The following is a 21,837-nucleotide window of genomic DNA, read 5'->3' as shown; positions in this document are numbered from 1 at the left end:
GATCACAGTGAGTTCTACATTGATTACAACACACACACACATCCAACAATCTAAAATGAAATTTCCATCCATCAACTCATCTTGTAATAATTAGTCTTTTTTTTTTTTTTGGAGACAGAGTCTTGATCTGTCACCCAGGCTGGAATGCAGTGGTGCTATCTCGGCTCACTGCAGCCTCCACCTACTGGGTTCAAGTGATTCTCCTGTCTCAGCCTCCTGAGTAGCTGGGATTAAAGGCATACACCACCACGACTGGCTAATTTTTGTATTTTTAGTAGAGACGGGGTTTTGCCATGTTGGCCAGGCTGGTCTCGAAACTCCTGACCTCAGGTGATTCACCCGCCTCTGCCTCCCAAAGTGCTTGGATTACAGGCGTGAATCACTGTGCCCAGCCATAATTAATCTCAAATTAAGTAAATGTTAGCAAAAAGGTTGAAATGAAATGCTTGTCACATAATTATGAAAGCTCAGAAATACAAATCTAAGCATGAATTATGAATAAATAGAAATAAATTTAAATTAACCAGTGTTTTATTCTCCCATCACTGCATGGGTAGCTTGAACCATTTCCTAAATTCAACATTGGCTATGGTAGAATAATGATAGTTTGTGGGAAAATTACAAACACTCCCTTCTCCCTCCAAAAAAAGGTAAATTTTGTGGTGGCAGGAGGAAAAGCTTTCCAATTACAGATATTAGCAGATAAAAAATTAGCCTGATGAACAAGCAGAGGCTGTTGGAGCTCATTAAAATTGAAGGGTTGGGTGCCAGGTGCAGTGACTCATGCCTATAATCTCAACACTTGGGGAGGGCGAGGTGGGAGGATGGTTTGAATTGAGTAGTTCGAGACCAGGCTGGGCAACCCTGTCTGCAAAAATGGTGAAATCCTGTCTCTGCAAAAAATGCAAAAATTAGCTGGGTGGTGGTGCTCGCCTGTAGTCCCAGCTACTTGGGAGGCTGACGTGTGAGGATTGCTTGAGCCCAGGAGGTCGAGGCTGCAGTGAGCTGTGGTTGTGCCACTGCCCTCCAGCCTGGGACAAAGAGTGAGACCCTACCTCCAACAGTCAATCAATAAACAAAATTAAAGGTCAGGGTCTCTGCACAGCCAGTCTGGTGAGGTAAACAGCAAGTGAAGACTGGGTAATGAGAGGAGGAATGTGCAAGGGATCTGATTAGCAGGCTTCAAACTATATTCAAGGCTGAAAACAGTTAGCCAGACACTTGATTGTAGTGTTTACAAGGATCTTTGGGGAAAAAAAAGGATCGCTGGAGATTTCAAAATTGTTTTATTATTTATGGGTGTGGATTATACTTGATGATTCTTCTATCCATGTGACTTGATATGAACAGGTCAGGACTGGCCTCAAGAGAAGCAAAGCAAAAGATATTACTCTCAAATGACTTACCAGACATTCTGAAGGAGTTCATGGGTTAAACTGAAGAAACATGGCACCCATGGTGGGTAGCAATCTCTGCAAATAACTCAACGGGGGAATAATTTTACTCCAGGCACTGTGCAGACCTACCAGAAGCTTGGTGACGATGTCCTCCCCAGAGCTGTCTTCTTGCAGAGGGCAGATGGTGTGGATGAAGGGTAGGAAGGTGTCAGTGTAGTCAAACAAGTACAGGTAGAGCAGACCCAGCCTGGGGGAGCTCTTGAGGGCGTACAGCAAGAACAGAGACCTGCCTGGGTTCACAGCCTGCAGAGGAGAAGAGTACAGGGCCACATTACAACCATAGTGGTCAGCTGCCCACCCACGCCCCTTCCCATCTCTAGCTTGTTGCCATCAGCCTTTTTGCATGGTATGTACAATGCATGAATGAGTGAATGGCAAGAAGAGGTCAAGTGATCCACATTTTGGGTTACATTGTATAAAGATCCGATCTTGGCGGGGCATGGTGGCTCATGCCTGTAAATCCCAACACTTCGGGAGGTTGAGGTGGGAAGATCACTTGAGGTTAGCAATTTGAAACCAGCCTGGCCAACATGGTGAAATGCTGTCTCTACTAAAAATACAAAAATTAGCTGGGCATAGTGGCGCATGCCCTGTAGTCCCAGCTACTTGGGAGGCTGAAGCTGGAGAATCACTTGAACCCGGGAGGTGGAGGTTGCAATGTGCCGAGATTGCGCCACTGCACTCCAGTCTATGGAACAGAGAGATATTCCAGCTCAAAAAAAAAAAAAGGATCCAATCTCTAGCTATAGCTGGGGGAGGGTTGAAAAGCATACTCTTGCACCCTCCTTGCAGAATATAGCCTTTTTAAAAAGCTATTTTGAAAAAGGTATCAAAAAGTCTTAAAATTGTTTAATTCAATCAGTCTGTAAGTGGGCACCACTTAATGCAAAGAATCCGAAATACAGACTTTATATACAAGATGTTTAGTACTGCATTGAGTATAATAGTGAAACCAGTGAAATCTATGGTTACAGCAGATTCTTAACATGGAATTCACAGTCATTTTCATTTTCTTCACTTTTGTAAATCAAGTTTTACTACAGTAAATGTTTACTTCCTTATTATAAAAGTAACTGAATAGATGACTCAGGCTAAGCACGGTGGCTCACACCTGTAATCCTAACACTTTGGGAGGCAAGAGGATTGCCTGAGGCCAGGAGTTCAAGACCAGCCTGAGCGACAAAGCAAGACCCTGTCTCTTAATTTTTTTAATTTTTTGAGACAGAGTCTCGCTCTGTCGCCCAGGCTGGAGTGCAGTGGTGCATTTTTGGCTCACTGCAACATCTACCTCCTGGATTCAAGCAATTCTCCTGCCTCAGCCTCCCAAGTAGTTGGGATTACAAGTGAGTAATGCCACGCCTGGCTAATTTTTGTACTTTCAGTAGACACAGGGTTTCACTATGTTGACCAGGCTGGTCTCGAACTCCTGACCTCAGGTGATCCACCTGCCTCGGTCTCCCAAAGTGCTGGGATTACAGGTGTGAGCCACCATGCCCAGCCTAAGACCTTGTCTCTTAAAAAAAAAAAAGGCCAGGCGCAGTGGCTCACACCTGTAATCCCAGCACTTTGGGAGGCGGAGGCAGATGGATCACCTGAGGTCAGGAGTTCGAGACCAGCCTGACCAATATGATAAAACCCCGTCTCTACTAAAAACACAAAAATTAGGTGGGCGTGGTGGCAAGCGCCTGTAATCCTAGCTACCCGGGAGGCTGAGACAGGACAATCACTTAAACCCAGGAGGCAGAGGTTGCAGTGAGCTGAGATCTTGCCATTGCACTCCAGCCTGGGTGACAAGAGCAAAACTCCGTCTCAAAAAAAAAAAAAAAAAAAAAAAAATTCATTTATTTGATTCTTAGTAGCATCAAAATAAAATGAGCACTTTACCACAGAAGATATAAGGATGGCAAATAAGCATGTGAACGCAAATTAAATGAGAAATGCAAATTAAATCCCCAGTGCCCAGTGGAGATCACTGCATCCTTGTTGGAATTGGGAGGGCTGGGAGGGAGGGCTTAACAGGGGCAGGAGGAAACTTCTGGGAGTGACTGAGATGTTCCCCATCTACATTGTGATGATGGTTTCATGGGTGTGCATATGTCAAAACTTATCACATCATACACTTTAAGTAGGTGTACATCAATTTTACCTCAACAAAAACTGTTAAAACATTCAACTTACCTGATGCTATGAATAACTTGCTATTAGATTTTTTTTAAAGTGTGATGATTGCATTTTTAAAAAGATTCTTTCTCTTTAGAAATGCGTACTACAGAAGCCGGGCGTGACGGCTCACACCTGTAATCCTAGCACTTTGGGAGGCTGAGGCAGGCAGACTGCCTGAGGTCAAGAGTTCGAGACCAGCCTGACCAACATGGTGAAACCCCGTCTCTACTAAAAATACAAAAAAAATTAGCCAGGCATGGTGGTGGGCACTTGTAGTCCCAGCTACTCAGAAGGCTGAGGCAGGAGAATTGCTTGAAACTGGGAGATGGATGTTGCATTGAGCTGAGATTGTGCCACTGCACTCCAGCCTGGGTGACAGAGCGAGACTTGGTCTCAAAAAAAAAAAAAAAAAAAAAAAAAGAAGAAAGAAATGCATACTACAGTATTTAGGGGTGCAATAAGATGATGTTCGGGTATGCTTTAATATAATCCCGGATTTGGGGTGTAAGTAGAGGGGTAGTAAGGAAGTAGGAATGGCCATGAGTTGGTCATCACTGAAACTGGCTCTGAATACATTTGTCCCTTTATTTTTGTTTAAATCTGATATTTTCTTTTCTTTTTTTTTTTTTTTTTGAGACGGAGTCTCGCTCTGTCGCCCGGGCTGGTGTGCAGTGGCCGGATCTCAGCTCACTGCAAGCTCCGCCTCCCGGGTTTAAGCCATTCTCCTGCCTCAGCCTCCCGTGTAGCTGGGACTACAGGCGTCCGCCAACTCACCCAGCTAGTTTTTTTTTTCTATTTTTTAGTAGAGACAGGGTTTCACCGTGTTAGCCAGGATGGGCTCGATCTCCTGACCTCGTGATCCACCCGTCTCGGCCTCCCAAAGTGCTGGGATTATAGGCTTGAGCCACCGCGCCCGGCCTATATCTGATATTTTCTAAAGTGATTTTAAGAAAACCTAAAGATTTTAAGAAAAGATCCAACTAGTGAAATGGCAGATTTCCAAGTCTGGGGCAAGAAAGGTACAGGAGTAACCTGACCATCTTGACACATGAGAAGGGAAACTATCAAACATCAGTGAGGTCACATCAAAAGAACTCACTAAGGTCAGGCATGGTGGCTTATGCCTGTAATAAAAGCACTTTGGGAGGCCAAGGTGGGAGGACTGCTTGAAGCTACGAGTCTGAGACAAGCCTGGGCAACAAAATGACACCTCATTTCTATTAAAAAAAAAAAAAAATTAGTCAGGCATGGTGGTGTGTGCCTGTAATCCCAGCTGCTAGAGAGGCTGAGATGGGAGGATCACTGGAGCCCAGGAGTTTGAGGCTGCAGTGAGTCATGATCGTGCTACTGCACTCCAGCCTGGGTGACAGAGCAAGACCCATCATTTTTTTTTTTGAGATGGAATCTCACTCTGTCGCCCAGGCTGGAGTGCAATGGTTCACTGAAACCTCTGCCTCCTGGGTTCAAGCAATTCTCTCGCTTCAGCCTTCTGAGTAGCTGGGATTACAGGCGCGCGCCACCACACCCAGCTAATTTTTGTATTTTTAGTACAGATGAGATTTCACTATGTTGGTCAGGCTAATCTGGAACTCCATCCTGACCTCAGGTGATCCGCCCACCTCTGCCTCCCAAAGTGCTGGGATTACAGTCATGAGCCACCGCACCCGGCCCCATCTCTTAAAAGAGGGCTCACTAGCAAGTATATTCTACCTCAATTAAAAAGTTAAATTAAACAAAAAACAAAAAACAAAAAAAAAACCACTCAGAAAATAATTTGAGGAGGCTCCTACTCAAAAAAGGATAATTTGAGCATCAACAAGTATAATCACTAAAATATACTGAAACACATCAAGAATGCTAAAATCCTGCTTACGATCCTGAAGAAAGAAAGTGGCCACCTTTAGTAGACAGTAGTGAACCAGGTCACTATTCTGAAACTGACAAATAAAAGGAAAGCATCAAGCATACTTTCTGGTACAAACTATATTCAGGGTAATCAAAGGATAAGGAAAAATTTCTTTTCTTAAAAGATTTATTTCAGCTACTAAATGAAGAAGCAATGAGAGAATTATATTATCACTGGTTTGTAACCCTAATGACAGATCTAAACAATCATGATCACAAGGCTGCTGCCATCTGTTAAAGAGAGCACTGGATGTTATGAGCCTCTTAATGAAACAAACCACCACCACCTTTGAAACAGTCTTGGCAACCTTGAACCAAAGTAAGTCTCTAGATCTAACTACCAGATTTCTGGATATATAGGGGGCAGAGGGGCCTGCTAAGTGACACCACACAGAAAATCAGCTAAATTCAAAATGTGGAACAGTCTATGGGACAAAATGATCTAGTTTCTTTGTTGAAATAAATGTGGGGTAACAAACAGAGGTAGAGAGAATCCATAAACTAAGAGACTTAAGAGACTAACAACTAAAGACAGACCTTGTTTGGACCCTGATTGCAACAAACCTACTTTAAAGAAAAAGTGAGATATTTGAAAGTTGACAAGTAATTTAATAATATCAGAGAATTGGCCGGGTGCAGTGGCTCATGCCTGTAATCCAGCACTTTGGGAGGCCGAGGCGGGTGGATCACCTGAGGTCAGCAATTTGAGATCAGCCTGGCCAACATGGTGAAATCCCATCTCTACTAAAAATACAAAAAATTAGGTGGGCATGGAGGTGCACACCTGTATTCCCAGCTACTCAGGAGAGGAGGGGAATCGCTTGAACCCGGGAGGCGGAGTTTGCAGTGAGCTGAGATTGCGCCATTGCACTCCAGCCTGGGCGACAAGAGCAAAACTCCATCTCAAAAAAAAAAAAAAAAGGCCGGGCGCGGTGGCTCAAGCCTGTAATCCCAGCACTTTGGGAGGCCGAGACGGGCGGATCACGAGGTCAGGAGATCGAGACCATCCTGGCTAACACGGTGAAACCCCGTCTCTACTAAAAATACAAAAAAAAAAAAAAAACTAGCCGGGTGAGGTGGCGGGTGCCTGTAGTCCCAGCTACTCCGGAGGCTGAGGCAGGAGAATGGCTTAAACCCGGGAGGCGGAGCTTGCAGTGAGCTGAGATCCGGCCACTGCACTAATTAATTAAATTTAAATTAATTAATTTAAATTAATTTAAAATTAATTTAATTAAAAAATTAATTTTTTAATTAAAAAATTAATTTTTTCAATTAATTCTGAAAAAAAAAATTCAGAATTAATTGGTGGAGGGGTGTACAATGGTGATATTGTAATTTTGTCATTTAAAAAGTCTTTAATTTTCTTTTTTTTTTTTTTGAGACGGAGTCTCGCTCTGTCGCCCAGGCTGGAGTGCAGTGGCGCGATCTCGGCTCACTGCAAGCTCCGCCTCCTGGGTTCATGCCATTCTCCTGCCTCAGCCTCCTGAGTAGCTAGGACTACAGGCGCCCGCCACCGCGCCCGGCTAATTTTTTGTATTTTTTAGTAGAGACGGGGTTTCACTGTGGTCTCGATCTCCTGACCTTGTGATCCGCCCGCCTCGGCCTCCCAAAGTGCTGGGATTACAGGCTTGAGCCACCGCGCCCGGCCAAGTCTTTAATTTTCAAGCAGGACATGGTAGTGATACAGGAGTTAAGAAGAAATTACTTAGGCAGATAGTGAGGGTACCGGAGTCCTCAGTAAGGTTTTCCTTTTAATGAATAGCAGCCTCAAATAATTTTCCTTTCTAACAAACAGCAGCCTATAAAATGGAACTGCAAACATAGATGCTGGCAGTCATATCAATCATGTTCAAGATAGTGGCTCCATCTTCCCTTCTCTTTGTCAGTCACGCAGTACAGTAAGGAGCAGACAAGATAGCACCAGCCAAAGTGACAGAAAGTTAATTTGCACAATAAGATTAGGGTGGGGTGGCCACCCTTCCTGTGTACTACAGAAACATCATACCTGATCGAACCAATCTGTGAGCCCTATGTAAATCAGACACCGCCTCCTCAAACCTGACTAAAAAATCCAGCACATCTACTGCTCACCAGTCTTTTCCTCTTAGAAGTCCCCTCTCTCACACTAGAGACAGAGCTGTTTTCCTTTCTCTTACTTTTGCCTATTAAACCTCTGTTCAACTCCTCTTGTGTGTCTGTGTCCTAAATTTTCCTGGTGCAAGATGACAAACCCCAGTTTTTTTTTACCCCAGACAATGTAGCTGCTTCAGTAGCCTTTGCCTGTAGTCCCAGCTACTTGGGAGGCTGAGGTAGGAGGATTGCTTGACCAGGAATTTGAGAGCAGCCTGGGCAACACAGTGAGACTCCTTTTCAAAAAAGAGTTTTTTTGTTTTTTTTTTTTTAGAGATTAATGCTGAAATATTTACCTATGAAAAATATGGCAGCTTGGCTGGGCACGGTGGCTCACGCCTGTAATCCCAGCACTTTGGAAGGCTGAGGAGGGCAGATCACCTGAGGTCAGGAGTTCAAGTCTAGCCTGGTCAACATGGTAAAACCCTGTCTCTACTAAAAATACAAAGTTAGCCGGGCATGGTGGCACGTGCATGTATTCCTAGCTACTCTGGAGGCTGAAGTATGAGAATTGCTTGAACCTGGAAGGCAGAGGTTGTAGTGAGCTAATGTCACACCATTGCACTCCAGTCTGGGCAACAGTGAGACTCTGTCTCAAAAAAACAAAAACAGGCCAGGTGCGGTGGCTCACGCCTGTAATCCCAGCACTTTGGGAGGCCAAGGCGGGCAGATCACGAGGTCAGGAGATCAAGACCATCCTGGCAGCCGGGCGCGGTGGCTCAAGCCTGTAATCCCAGCACTTTGGGAGGCTGAGACGGGCGGATCACAAGGTCAAGAGATCGAGACCATCCTGGCTAACACGGTGAAACCCCGTCTCTACTAAAAAATACAAAAAGCTAGCCGGGCGAGGTGGCGGGCGCCTGTAGTCCCAGCTACTCGGGAGGCTGAGGCAGGAGAATGGCGTGAACCCGGGAGGCGGAGCTTGCAGTGAGCTGAGATCCGGCCACTGCACTCCAGCCCGGGTGACAGAGCGAGACTCCGTCTCAAAAAAAAAAAAAAAAAAAAAAAAAAAAAAAAAAAAAAGACCATCCTGGCTAACATAGTGAAACCCCGTCTATACTAAAAATACAAAAATTAGCCAGGTGTGGTGGCAGGCACCCGTAGTCCCAGCTACTCGGGAGGCTGAGGCAGGAGAATGGCGTGAACCCAGGAGGTGGAGCTTGCAGTGAGCTGAGATCGCACCATTGCACTCCAGCCTGGGCGACACAGCGAGACTCTGTTTCAAAAAAACAAAACAAAACAAAACAAAAAAACAAACCAACAACACAAAAAATAACAAACATTCTATTTCAGGAACTCCACATGTATTCTTTACGATATTTGAAACTAGTTATTAAGGTAATACATGCACATAGTAAACAAGCATTTTTTCTTTTTTTTTTTCTTTTGAGACAGTGTCTCACTCTGTCACTCAGGCTGGAGTGCAGTGACACCATCTCAGCTCACTGCAACCTCCGCCGCCTGAGTTCAAGCACTTCTGCCGTAGCCTCCTGAGTAGCTGTACAACCACACCTCACTAATTTTTGTATTTTTAGTAAGACGGGGTTTCACCATGTTGGTCAGTCTGGTCTGGAACTCCTGGCCTCAAGTGATCCACCCACCTCGTCCTCCCAAAGTGCTGGTATTACAGGCTTGAGCCCAACGTTCCTTATGAACACAAAGTCTTTGTTCCCTTTTCCAGTGGCTGCCTACATGGGTGTGCCTTATTTATTCAACTTGTTCCTAATGAGGGGTACTTAGGTTGTTTCCTACTCCCTGCAATTACCAACAATGCTACAGTGAATAACTTGTTTAATGACTTTCTGTTAATCAAATATTGGAGTCACACAATGACCCTCTAAGGTTATTTACCCAGGAGGACACAGGCAAGGAGAGGCGCAGGTACTTGCTGGTGTTCCAACAGGTGGTGTGTCTTGAAGGAGCTGGCCCAGGCAGGCTAGTGCCAGGGTCTTACTTTGTTTTTTTCTGAAACAGGGTCTCACTCTGTCACCCAGGCTGGAGTGCAGTGGCTTGATCATGGTTTACTGCAGCCTCAGCCTTGCAAATGGCTGGCACTACCACACTCAACTAATTTTTTTTGTGTGTGTACTTTTTGTAGAGATGGGGTCTTGCCATGTTACCCAGGCTAGTCTTGAACTCCTGGGCTCAAGCAATCCTCTCACCTCAGCCTTCCAAAGTATTAGCATTATAGTTGTGAACCACCATGCCCAGCCCACAGCATTACTCTTTTTGTTTCTGTTTTTTTTTTTTTTTTTTTTTTTTTGAGATGGAGTCTTGCTCTGTCCTCCAGGCTGCAGTGCAGCGGTGTGATCTTGGCTACTGCAGCCTCAACCTCCCAGGTTCAAGCATTTCTCCTGCCTCCAAGTAAATAGACCTACAGGCATGCGCCACCACACGCAGCTAATTTTTGTGATTTTAGTACAGATAAGGTTTCACCATGTTGGTCAGGCTGATCTCAAACTGCTGACCTCAGGTCATCCCCCCTGCCTCGGCCTCCCAAAGTGCTGGGATTACAGTTGTGAGCCACCACGCCCAGCCCAGAGCCTCACTCTTGATCACCATGCTGTACTGCCTCCATTCCAAGTGCAAAGGAGTGAAATGCTGGCTTAAAGAGCAGATGCGGTTTAAACTGAAATGTTATTGACAAATTGTCGTCCAGTGATATTCCAACAATTCAAGGTCCCCAAAACACGTAAGCATCTCTTTCCTTATTTGTTTGTAAAATAGGCCGGGTGCAGTGGCTCACGCCTGTAATCCCGGCACTTTGGGAGGCTGAGGTCAGAAGGTGGGCGGATCACCTGAGGTCAGGAGTTTGAGATCAGCCTAGCCAACATCCTGCAACCCCATCTCTACTAGAAACATAAACATCAGTTGGGCATGGTCGCGTGTAACTGTAATCCCAGCTGCTCGTGAGGCTGAGGCAGGAGAATCTCTTGAACCTGGGAGGTAGAGGTTGCAGTGAGCCAGAAAAAAAAGAAAAGAAAAAGAAAAGAAAGAAAGGAGAGGGAGGGAGGGAGGCGGAGAGAGAGAGAGAGAGAGAGAGAGAGAAAGAGAGAATTAGCTGGGTGGGGTAATCCCAGCTACTCTGGAGGCTCAGGTAGGAGAATCACTTGAACCTGGGAGGCAGAGGTTGCACTGAGCTAAGATTGCGCCACTGCGCTCCAGCCTGGGCGACAGAGCAGGACTCTGTCTCAAAATAAAATAAATAAATAAGTAAATAAACAATCAAAAATAAAAAAGAAAATCCTGAAATTAAAAAACAAATTAACAAAATATAAAAATAAAAAGCAAAAAAAAAAAAAAAAACCTACAAAAATAAAAATCATTAAAGTGTTCACCTTATATTCCCAGAGATTCTGGGGGGGCTTCATGCCTAATGCTTTGACACGTTCTAGCTCCATGAGGATGGCTCTCCTGTGGCTGCTGTTTTCTATGGTATATGGCGTCTTGGAAAATTCTTCCTCTGTCAAAGTTAAAAGCAACCTGTGGAGGGATAGGAGAAGATTTATTTTGCGATTATATACTAGAAGCAAACTCTCTACACTCAAGAGTTCCTTCTTATCAACATAAATACTGTAGGCTTGAGACATTTCACATTTAACAACATCAATAGCAGCAAATAATTGAATGCTTACTATTTACAAGTGACCATCTGTAAATACTTTCATAAGTCATCACTGATCCGTATAACAATTATTCAGGGTAGGTGGCATTTTGCTGCTTTTGTAGATCAGAAAACTCGCTTTGGCTGGGCGTGGTGGCTCATGCCTATAATCCCAGCTCTTTGGGAGGCTGAGGCTGGCAGATCACTTGAAATCAGGTGTTTAACACCAGCCTGGCCAACATGGTAAAACTACGTCTCTATTAAAAGTACAAAAATTAACGCACACCTGTAATCCCAGGCACTTGGGAGGCTGAGGCATGAGAATTGCTTGAACCTGGGAGGTGAAGGTTGCAGTGAGCTAAGATCTCGCCACTGCACTCCAGCCTCCAGCCCAGATGACAGAGTGAGACTGCATCTCAAAAAAAAAAGAAAAAAAAAAAAAAAAAGAAAAGAAAACTCACTTAGAGAAATAAGGTGACTTTCTCAAGGCATTCCTAGGTCTGTTTTGTTCCTAAGCCTTTGATCTTTCAGTTATACGCTCTGATCTCTCACGTATTACTCTATTTTTAAAACTGTGTGTATGTATAGGAAAAATTAGAAGGAAATCCAATAAACATTACAACATTAAGAAGAGTTCGCACTTTGGGAGGCTGAGGCAGGCGGATCACGAGGTCAGGAGATCAAGACCATCCTGGCTAACATGGTGAAATCCCCGTCTCTACTAAAAATACAAAAAATTAGCTGGGCATGGTGGCAGGCGCCTATAGTCCCAGTTACTCGGGAGGCTGAGGCAGGAGAATGGCATGAACCCAGGAGGTGGAGCTTGCAGTGAGCAGAGATTGTGGCATCACGCTCCAGCCTGGGCGACAGAACGAGTATTCCGCCTCAAAAAAAAAAAAAAAAAAAAAAAAAAGAATAGTTCTTAGATGGGCACAGTGGCTCACACCTATAATCCCAGTGCTTTGGTAGGCTGAAGCAGAAGGATCACTTGAGCCCAGGAGTTTGAGACCAGCCCGCACGACATAGTGAGACCCTGTCTCTCCAAAAAAATTAGCCAGGCATGGTGGCATGCACCTGTCGTTTTAATTACTTGGGAGGCTGAGACAAGAGGATTGTCAAAGCCCAGGACTTTGAGGCTGTAGTGAGCTATGATATTGCTACTGCACTCTAGCCTTGGTGACAGAAAGGGATTCCATCTCTTGAAGAAAAAACGGTAGTTGTTTTAAGGTAGGGATTTAATTTAATAAAAAGTATTGGAGATCCTGTATCTGCTTTCCTCATCAGAAAACACAATATCTGGTCGGGGGCGGTGGCTCATGACTGTAATCCAGCACTTTGGGAGGCTGAGGTGGGTAGATCATCTGAGGTCAAGAGTTTGAGACCAGCCTGGCCAACGTGGTGAAACCTGGTCTCTACTAAAAATACAAATTAGTCGGGCGTGGTGGCATGCACCTGTAATCCCAGCTGCTCGGGAGGCTGAAGCAGGAGAATTGCTTGAACCCAGGAGGTGAAGGTTGCAGTGAGCCAAGATTGTGCCATTGCACCCCAGCCTGGGTAACAAGGGTGAAACTCTGTCTCAAAAAATAAAATAAAATAAAATAAAATAAAATAAAATTAAAAAAAAAAGAGAAAACACAAATTCTCCTCCACAGTGATTCATCATGAAAAACATCACCATAAGCTGCATATGCAACTACTGGTTGAGTAGTGTTAATTGATGGTCCTTTTATGGGTAATTTGGTGATGCTTATTAAATTTGTAGATTTATTACCTTTGGCCCAGCAATTCCAGTTCCAGGAATTTGTCCTCTAGAAAACTATGTAAAAATAAAAAATACATTGTACTAACTAGGTAGAGAAATTTTTATACCATAATTTTGGGGGAGGTGAATTTCTATATAAAGCTAATTAAAGTAGGAGTATGTCATTTCCTCAAAACAGAGTCGTGTTGAAAACTGGGTGGAGAGGAGGGAAAAAGTCACTGGAGTAGGAGGGGTGGCAGTCAGGCAGTCAGGCAGCCAGGCAGTGGGTGAAGTGGGTGTCTGAAACAAATGAATTAGGGAGAGCGGATACTCTTATCACTGTGTGATGTTATGTGTAACATCCTTAGGGGGTGGGTGGATATAGATGTAAATATATATATACACGTATACATACAAGCACAGGTTTGTATGTTTAGTACAATCATATTTCCAGTTTAAATTAAAAAAACACATTTATATATTTATATTTGTATAAGAATACATCTGGAAACATCTGGAAAGGTTAGTCTAGCAAGATAGTTTTCTGAAGAGTAGGATTACAAGAGTATGTCACTTTCAGTATCACATAGTTCTATATTATTTTTTTAAAAATAAAAATATATATTTGCCAGATGTCGTGGCTCACGCGTGTAATCCCAGCACTTTGGGAGGCCGAGGTGGATCACCAGCGGTCAGGAGTTTCAGACCAGCCTGGACAACATGGCGAAACCCCAACTCTACTAAAAATACAAAAATTAGCTAGGCATGATGGCAGGTACCTATAATCCCAGCTACTCAGGAGGTTGAGGCAGGAGGATCACCTGAACCTGGGAGGCGGAGGTTGTAGTGAGCCGAGATCACTGCCACTGTACTTCAGCCTGGGAGACAGAGTAAGACACCATCTCAAAAAAATAAAATAAAAATAAATATATATTAATGTGGTCTTATATATTGGCTTTCATCCATAGTTCCCGGCTCATAGCTGCTATATCCCTTATTCCAATCTGTGTTAGAATGTTGGAGGCCGAGCATGGTGGCTCACGCCTGTAATCCCAGCACTGAGGTCAGGAGTTCAACACCTGCCTGGTCAACACAGTGAAACCCTATCTCTACTAAAATTACAAAAATTAGCTGAGCATGGTGGCGGGCGCTTGCAATCCCAGCTACTTGGAAGGCTGAGGCAGAAGAATCGCTTGAACCCAGGAGGCGGAGGTTGCAGTGAGCCGGGATCACACCACTACACTCCAGCCTGAACGACAGAGCGAGACTCCATCTAAAAAAAAAAAAAAAAAAAAAAAAAGTTGGGCATGTCAGGCCTCCATGCAGGCATCTGACCTCCTGCTCTCCTTTCACTCTAATCTTTTCCTACCTTTCTGATTGTGGGGCTTAAGAATCTTCCATGAGGAGGGTGCGGGGGCTCATGCCTATAATCACAACACTTTGGGAGGCTCAGGCGGGCGGATCGTTTGAGTCCAGGAGTTCAAGACCAGCCTGGGTGACATGGCAAAACCCCGCCTCTATTAAAAATACAAAAATTAGCTGGACGTGGTGGCACGCGCCTGTAGTCCCAGCTACTTGGGAGGCTGAGGCAGGAGGACTCCTTGAGCCCGAGAGGCGGAGGTTGCAGTGAGTCGAGGTTGTGCCACTGCACTCCAGCCTGGGCTACAGAGTGAGATGCTGTCTGAAAAAACAAAACCAAAAACAAGGTACTCAAGGGGACAGGATTCAGTGAGCTTCTGGATAGCTGAGCATGTGAGCTTCCTGGGGGGAGTGCACCCATGGAGAGCATGGAAGCTCTGTGCCCTTTCCCCCATACCTCGCCCTAAATGTCTCTTCATCTGTATCTTTTGCAATATCCTTTATAATAAACCAGTGAAAGTTATGTTTCCTTGAGTTCTGTGAGCTGCTCCTGCAAATTAATTGAACCCAAAGAGGGAATCATGGGAACTCCAACTTGAAGCTGGTGGGTCAGAAATTGTGGAAACCTGGATTTGTGACTAGAATTAGTCAGGGGCAATCTTGGGGGCAGCGCCCTCACCCTGTGGGATCTGACAGTATCTCTGGGTAGTCAGTGTGGGAACTGAATTAGAGGACATCCAGCTGGTGGCTGCTGTTAGGCATATGTGGGAGAACCCCATACATTTGGTCACAAAAGTCTTCTGTGTTTATTCTTGTGATTAGAGAGAATTTTTCCTTACACAATTTTATAATCTGGAAGCAACAAAGAAATTTAAATGACCTGGACATTAAATGGTATAGCTGCTGTGGAAAATAGTTTGATAGTTAAACATAGAGTCAGAATAGAGTTACCCTATGACTCAGTCATTTCACTCCAAGACAGTATTGAAAATACATGTTCATGCAAGAATCTGCATGTGAACGATCATAGCATCATTATTCATAATAGCCAAAAAATGGAATCAACCCAAATGTCCATCAACCAATGAATGGATGAATAAAATGCGGTATACTCTTACAGTAGAATTATTATTCAGCCATAAAAAGGAATGAAGTACTGACACATGGTATGTCATGGGTAAACCTTGAAACAAAATTATGCTAAGTGAAAAAGCCAGACACAAAATACCACACGTCGTATGAATCCATGCATATAAAATGTCCAGAATAGAAAATCTGTAGAGACAGAAAGTAGAATGGTGTTTGCCAGGGGTTGGGGGTTGGGGAGAAATGAGGGTTGACTAAAGGGTAAAAGCTTTCTTTTGGGGTGATGAAAATATTCTAAAATCAGCTGTGGTGATAATTACACTATTTGTGAACACATTAAAAACTATGGATTGTGCAATTCAAATGTGTGAATTTTATGTGGATTGTACATCTCTCTTTTTTTTTTGAGATGATGTCTTGCCCTGTTGCCTAGGCTGGAGTGCAGTGGCATGATCTTGGCTCACTGCAACCTCCACCTCTTGGGTTCAAGTGATTCTCCTGTCTCAGCCTCCCGAATAGATGGGGATTACAGGTGTGCACTACCATGCCTGGCTAATTTTTAAAAATATTTTTAGTAGAGATGGGGTTTCATCGTATTGGTCAGGCTGGTCTCAAACTACTGACCTCAAATGATCCATCCGCCTCGGCCTCCCAAAGTGCTGGGAATACAGGTGTGAGCCACTGCGCCTAGCCTGGATTATATCTCAATAAAGCTGTTTTCTAAAACGTCCATGGTGTGTCAGAAGACTTTGCTCCTCACCTTCCATTTACTCGTTCAGATAAAAACCTTTCCCTGTAAAGAGAGGCCCAAGGGCCCAGCTGCTCCAGCCAGAGGACAACTTCTTCCGCCGTCCATTTGGCCACAGCCTTGTGGACCAGGAGGTCGTGTTCAGATTCCCTGCTGCTCCAGTGATAGACGAGCAGGACCACCTGGGGAAGAGTGACAGGGACTTTAAACCATGGAGAGGCAGAGATGCCAGTTTCTAAAGATGTGGGTGGGAGGCAGGGAAAGGGAGAGGCTGAGCTCATAGGGAATGGTGCGGAGTCTGTACACAGAAGCAGGGCAACGCCACTGCCACAGAGAGCTGGGGAGCACAGCTGTCCTTGGGTGCCTCTCTCTGCTGATTGCCTGGCAGTGAGGGCACAGAGGCAAGAACACGATTCATCTCAGGCACCTGGGAGCAGGTGGTGCCTTGACTCCATCAACTTGCTCAACATATCTGACTTGTGCCTTTTCTACTGGAAACGCATTTAGAATTTTTATGCATAGAACTTTAAAAGAAAATAGTCTCCACTTTTGAAGTTAGTAAACTGATGGGTTCTTAAGACTGTATTACCAAGGAAGGCCAGGCGTGGTAGCTCACACCTATAATCCCAGCACTTGGGGAGTCTGAGGCGGGCGGATCACTTGAGGTCAGGAGTTCCAGGCCAGCCTGGCCAACATGGTGAAACCCCATCTCTACTAATCATACAAAAAGTAGCCTTTTGCGGTGGTACAAGCCTGTTATCCCAGCTACTCAGTAAACTGAGGCAGGACAATCACTTGAACCCGGGAGGTGGAGGTTGCAGTGAGCCAAGATAATGCCACTGCACTCTAGCCTAGGCAACAGGGCAAGACTTCATTTAAAAAAAAAAAACAAAAACAAACAGAGAGAGAGAGAGAGAGATCATCCACAGAAAATTCACACATTTGAAGTGCACAATCCATGGTTTTTAATGTGTTCACAAATATCTGTAATCATCACCACAGCTAGTGTTAGTACATTTTCACCTCCCTAAAAGAAAGCTTTTACCTAGATTGCACCACTGCACTCCAGCCTGGGCGACAGGGCAAGAGTCCATCTCAAAAAAAAAAAAAAAAAGACAAAAAAAGATTGTATTACCAAGGCAGGCATGGTCTTGAATTCCAGTTCTACCATCTTTCTCCATTTACTAGGTACTATGATCTGATCTACCTGAGTAAGCAACATTCCTGAAGAAATCATAGAACCCAGCAGATTTCAATGTATGCAGTGAATTACATGGAGTCACATCAATTATTTAAGTGATTTCAATAGAACTGACTTCAGGGGAAATCAGGGGTTGGGGGGTGAGGTATAGGGCACACAGAGGAACACAGTGATCGACTTACTGCCACTCCAGTTAAAGCTGTGAGCACACCGGAAAAGAATCCCCCTCCCCTCTGCTGATTCGCCCGGCCTGTGTTAGGAGCTAAAGGAATCTGATCATTCCCATATTTCTGAAAGGCTGCAAGGCTTTGGACTATGTCATTATTCTGCTGAATGTCTTCAAATCTCATTCTAATGGCATCAGGAAATAACTTTTCAATGGCATCCCTATGGAGAATAGAAAAAAAAATTAAGACAGTTGTTTGACTAAATATAATGTTTAGAGGCCAAAAAAAAACCCTGATAGTAAATATTTAATAATATATAGTTACCCTAGGAGAATTGACAAGAAATATATTATAGTCCTGTGGGTAAAAGCAAAAAATTTAAAACAATCTATTAGGTTGTTTACCATTACTTTCTCCTTTTTTTTTTTTTTTAATGAGACGGAGTCTTACTCTGTTGCCCAGGCTGGGGCTGGAGTGCAGTGGCGCAATCTTGGCTCGCTGGTGCGCACCACCATGCCCAGATAATTTTTTATTTTTATTTTTAGTAGAGATGGGGTTTCACTATGTTGCCCAGGCTGGTATCAAACTCCTGAGCTCAGGCAATCTGTCCACCTCGGCCTCCCAAAGTGCTAGGATTACAGGCATGAGCCACTGCACGCAGCCTACCATTACTTTCAGTGGTAAAAACCACAATTACTTTTGCACCAACCTGATGATATATGTTTACCAGTTGATTTAAAATAGTAAACTGCAGAACCATGCAGACAGCACATCAGTAAGGTGAGAAAATACTTGCATTTTCTATTGGCACTTTTTTTTTTTGAGACAGAGTCTTGCTCTGTCACCCAGGCTGGAGTGCAGTGTCCTGATCTCAGTTTACTGCAACCTCCGCGTCCTTCAAGTGATTCTCATGTCTCAGCCTCAAGAGTAGCTGGGATTATAGGCATGTGCCATTACACCAGGCTAATTTTGTATTTTTGGTCATGTTGGCCAGGCTGGTCTTAAACTCCTGGCCTCATGAGATCTGCCTGCCTCGGCCCTCCCAAGGTACTAGGATTGCAGGCTTGAGCCACCGTGCCCAGCCTGGCACATGCATGTAGGTATAAAAGTATTTTTAAGCAGTGGCTCATGCCTGTAATCCCAGCACTTTGGGAGGCCAAGATGGGTGAGGTCAGGAGTTTGAGACCAGCCTGGCCAAAATCGTGAAACCCTGTCTCTACTGAAAATACAAACATTCACCAGGCGCGGTGGCTCACGCCTATAATGCCAGCACTTTGGGAGGCCAAGGCAGGCGGATCACCTGACGGAAGGAGTTTGAGACTAGCCTCACCAACATGGGGAAACCCCATCTCTACTAAAAATACAAAATTAGTTGGGCGTGTGGCAGGTGCCTGTAATCCCAGCTACTAGGGAAGCTGAGGCAGGAGAATCGCTTGAACCCGGGAGGGAGAGTTTGTGGTGAGTCAAGATTACACCATTGCACTCCAGCCTGGAAAATAAGAGCGAAACTCCATCTCAAAAAACAAACCAAAAAAACCCAATAAATTAGCTAGGCCTAGTAGCAGGCGCCTGTAATCCCAGCTACTCCGGAGGCTGAGGAAGGAGAATCGCTTGAACCAAGGAGGTGGAGGTTGCAGTGAGCCAAGGTCACACCACTGCACTCCAGCCTGGGTGACAGAGTGAGACTTTGTCTCAAAGAACATAACCAATGAATATATGAATATTTCATATATATATTAAACAACGTATATATGTATCTTATGTTATTAAAATCAGTTTATAAGAAGAGAAAAAAGCAAAATTCAGTAATAAGAGAAAGACCAGCTTAAATTGTAGGGATCTTTCTAAATTTTCAGTTATACACAAAGAACCCTCCTTTAATTTCAGATTAAATTTAACCTTCAGCTAAAGCAAGACTGACAGGTAAGAGCAAAGTGTAAACACATCTTTTGTGAAAAAGAAAAGATTGGGTTCATGGAACTTTCTTTTTTTTTTTTTGAAACGGAGTCTCGCTCTGTCGCCCAGGCTGGCGCGATCTCGGCTCACTGCAAGCTCTGCCTCCTGGGTTCACGCCATTCTCCTGCCTCAGCTTCCCGAGTAGCTGGGACTACAGGCACCTGCCACCACGCCCAGCTAATTTTTTGTATTTTTGGTAGAGATGGGGTTTGACCGTGTTAGCCGGGATGGTCTTGATCTGCTGACCTCGTGATCCGCCCATCTTGGCCTCCCAAAGTGCTGGGATTACAGGTGTGAGCCACCGTGCCCGGCCTCATGGAACTTTCTAGTACTCTGTTGAAATCAAGAAGGGCACACACATTGCTAAGACAATAGAAGGCGGGAAGAGGATTTAAGCCTCAGAGCCTTCACAGGTACACTATGAACCAAGGAAGCAGAAAATAACAAGTTATCTGAAAGGTGGCTTTGGCACTGTGTCGCTACACAGTGAAACTGTATTAATGAGATAACTCTATTAATGAGAAACTCTATTAATGTGATAACTGAAACTGGGGTTATTTGAAGATTACTAAAATCAGCAACAAACCAGTTATTCACAATTTTACAGTTATACCATTTGCTTTCTTTCCTTTTTTATTTTCGAGACAGGGTCTTGCTGTGTTGCCCAGGCTGGAGTGTAGTGGTGTGAGCTCACTGCAGCCTCAAACTCCCAGGCTCAAGCAATCCTCCCATCTCAGCCACTGGCATAGCTGGGCATAGCACAGGCGTGTGCCACCACACCTGGCTAACTTTTAAAACTTTCTGTAGAGATAAGGACTCACTGTGTTGCCCAGGTTGGTTCTAAATTTCTGGCATCAAGCAATGTTCCTGCCTTGGCCTCCAAAAGTGTTGGGATTACAGGCATGAGCCACTGGTCTGGACTTTATGACAGGATTAGCAGCAATGGTCGGCTAACCAGACTTTCTTTCCTTCCTTCATTCATAATAAATAATTTAAAAAGTCATGGTCACCTATGAGGAAGATAATCTGGATTTCCAGTTCCTTGAGCCCCCTGACTCATATTCCAGAAGATCCACTATGACCCCAAGGAAGTGGGTTCCAAGTGTGCAACCTTTCAAACACTGCTATTCTCATTAAGAGAAAGCCCATTGGCCGGACGTGGTGGCTCACACCTGTAATCCCAGCACTTTGGGAGGCTGAAGTGGGAGGAGCACTTGAGGTCAGGAGTTTGAGACCAGCCTGGGAAACATAGCAAGACCCCATCTCTGTTAAAACAAAACAAAACAAAAAAGCAAGAGAGAAACCACATTTCATGGGCTATCTGTGCTACCAATACAGGCTGAGCATTACCTGAGGAGAATATTGACTTTTGGGAAACCTTCCCATTTTTCTCTGCATTCTGGACATTCTGTTTTCTTTGAAGATGCCCACCACAAAGCAAGGCAGTGACGGCAGAAGCTGTGCCCACAGTTCAAGGTGGTGGGGTTAACCAGGATGTCGTAGCAGCAGTGGCAAGAAAATTCACTAACAGAAATCTGAGGGCCGGTGCTTTTGAGAGGTTCATCTTTCTCAAGGTCCATTGTGTTCAGATAGTTTTTCTGAGGTTCCTCCATCTCTTAGCAAATTCTAGGTTCCAGAGACATAAAAAATTTCAGACGTAGAAAACTGCTGCAAAACATCATTAATCTAGAAAAAAAAAAAAAAGATAGTGACAAAAATAAAGCAAATAGTAGTTGTTTGAAGAGTAGTTAATATAAAAGTATTGCCATTCTAGCCAGGGGCGGTGGCTCATGCCTGTAATCCCAGCACTTTGGGAGGCCGAGGCGGGCGGATCACGAGGTCAGGAGTTCGAGACCATCCTGGCTGACGCGGTGAAACCCTGTCTCTACTAAAAATACAAAAAATTAGCTGGGCGTGGTGGTGGGCGCCTGTAGTCCCAGCTACTTGGGAGGTTGAGGCAGGAGAATGCCATGAACCTGGGAGGCGGAGTTTGCAGTGAGCCTAGATCGCGTCACTGCCCTTCAGCCTGGGCGACAGAGCAATACTCTGTCTCAAAAAAAAAAAAAAAAAAAAGTATTGCCATTCTACTGAAGCCCTAATTTTTTTTTTTTTTGAGACAGAATCTTGCTCTCTGGCCCAGGATGGAGTACAGTGGCATCATCTCGACTCACTGCAACCTCCACCTCCTGGGTTCAAGCAATTCTCCTGCCTCAGCCTCCCCAGTAGCTGGGACTACAGGTGCAAGTCACCACATCTGGCTAATTTTTTGTATTTTTTAGTAAAGATTGGGTTTCACCGTGTTAGCCAGGATGGTCTTGAT

General features: G+C 44.5%; 1 protein-coding gene across 11 annotated transcripts in view; it reads right to left on the bottom strand.

The window, feature by feature from the left end:
- The window catches only part of BFAR (bifunctional apoptosis regulator), a 43,151-nt gene that overhangs the window by 4,786 nt on the left and 16,528 nt on the right, over positions 1 to 21,837 (bottom strand). The window contains exons 2-7 of one of the 11 annotated variants that reach the window (XR_012429495.1): positions 20,868 to 21,203; positions 17,577 to 17,781; positions 16,206 to 16,375; positions 13,780 to 14,273; positions 10,994 to 11,138; positions 1,527 to 1,700 (exon numbers count right to left, since the gene is read on the bottom strand). Coding sequence is in view for 9 of the 11 variants with exons in the window: in XM_065537311.1 (XP_065393383.1) it covers positions 1,527 to 1,700; positions 10,994 to 11,138; positions 11,546 to 11,668; positions 16,206 to 16,375; positions 17,577 to 17,781; positions 20,868 to 21,130 (1,080 nt within the window). In the remaining 2 variants the exon portion in view is untranslated. Of the gene's footprint in view, positions 1 to 1,526; positions 1,701 to 10,993; positions 11,139 to 11,545; positions 11,669 to 13,779; positions 14,274 to 16,205; positions 16,376 to 17,576; positions 17,782 to 20,867; positions 21,204 to 21,837 lie in introns of all 11 variants that reach the window. The other 10 variants (XR_012429496.1, XM_065537311.1, XM_065537312.1 and 7 more) reach the window with 10 other exon arrangements.

Source organism: Macaca fascicularis, chromosome 20 (assembly GCF_037993035.2).
Source record: "Macaca fascicularis isolate 582-1 chromosome 20, T2T-MFA8v1.1".
In the NCBI taxonomy this organism is placed as follows: Eukaryota; Metazoa; Chordata; class Mammalia; order Primates; family Cercopithecidae; genus Macaca; species Macaca fascicularis.
The sequence above is the reverse complement of the archived record's forward strand: the minus strand, read 5'-3'. Positions and strand labels throughout refer to the sequence as shown.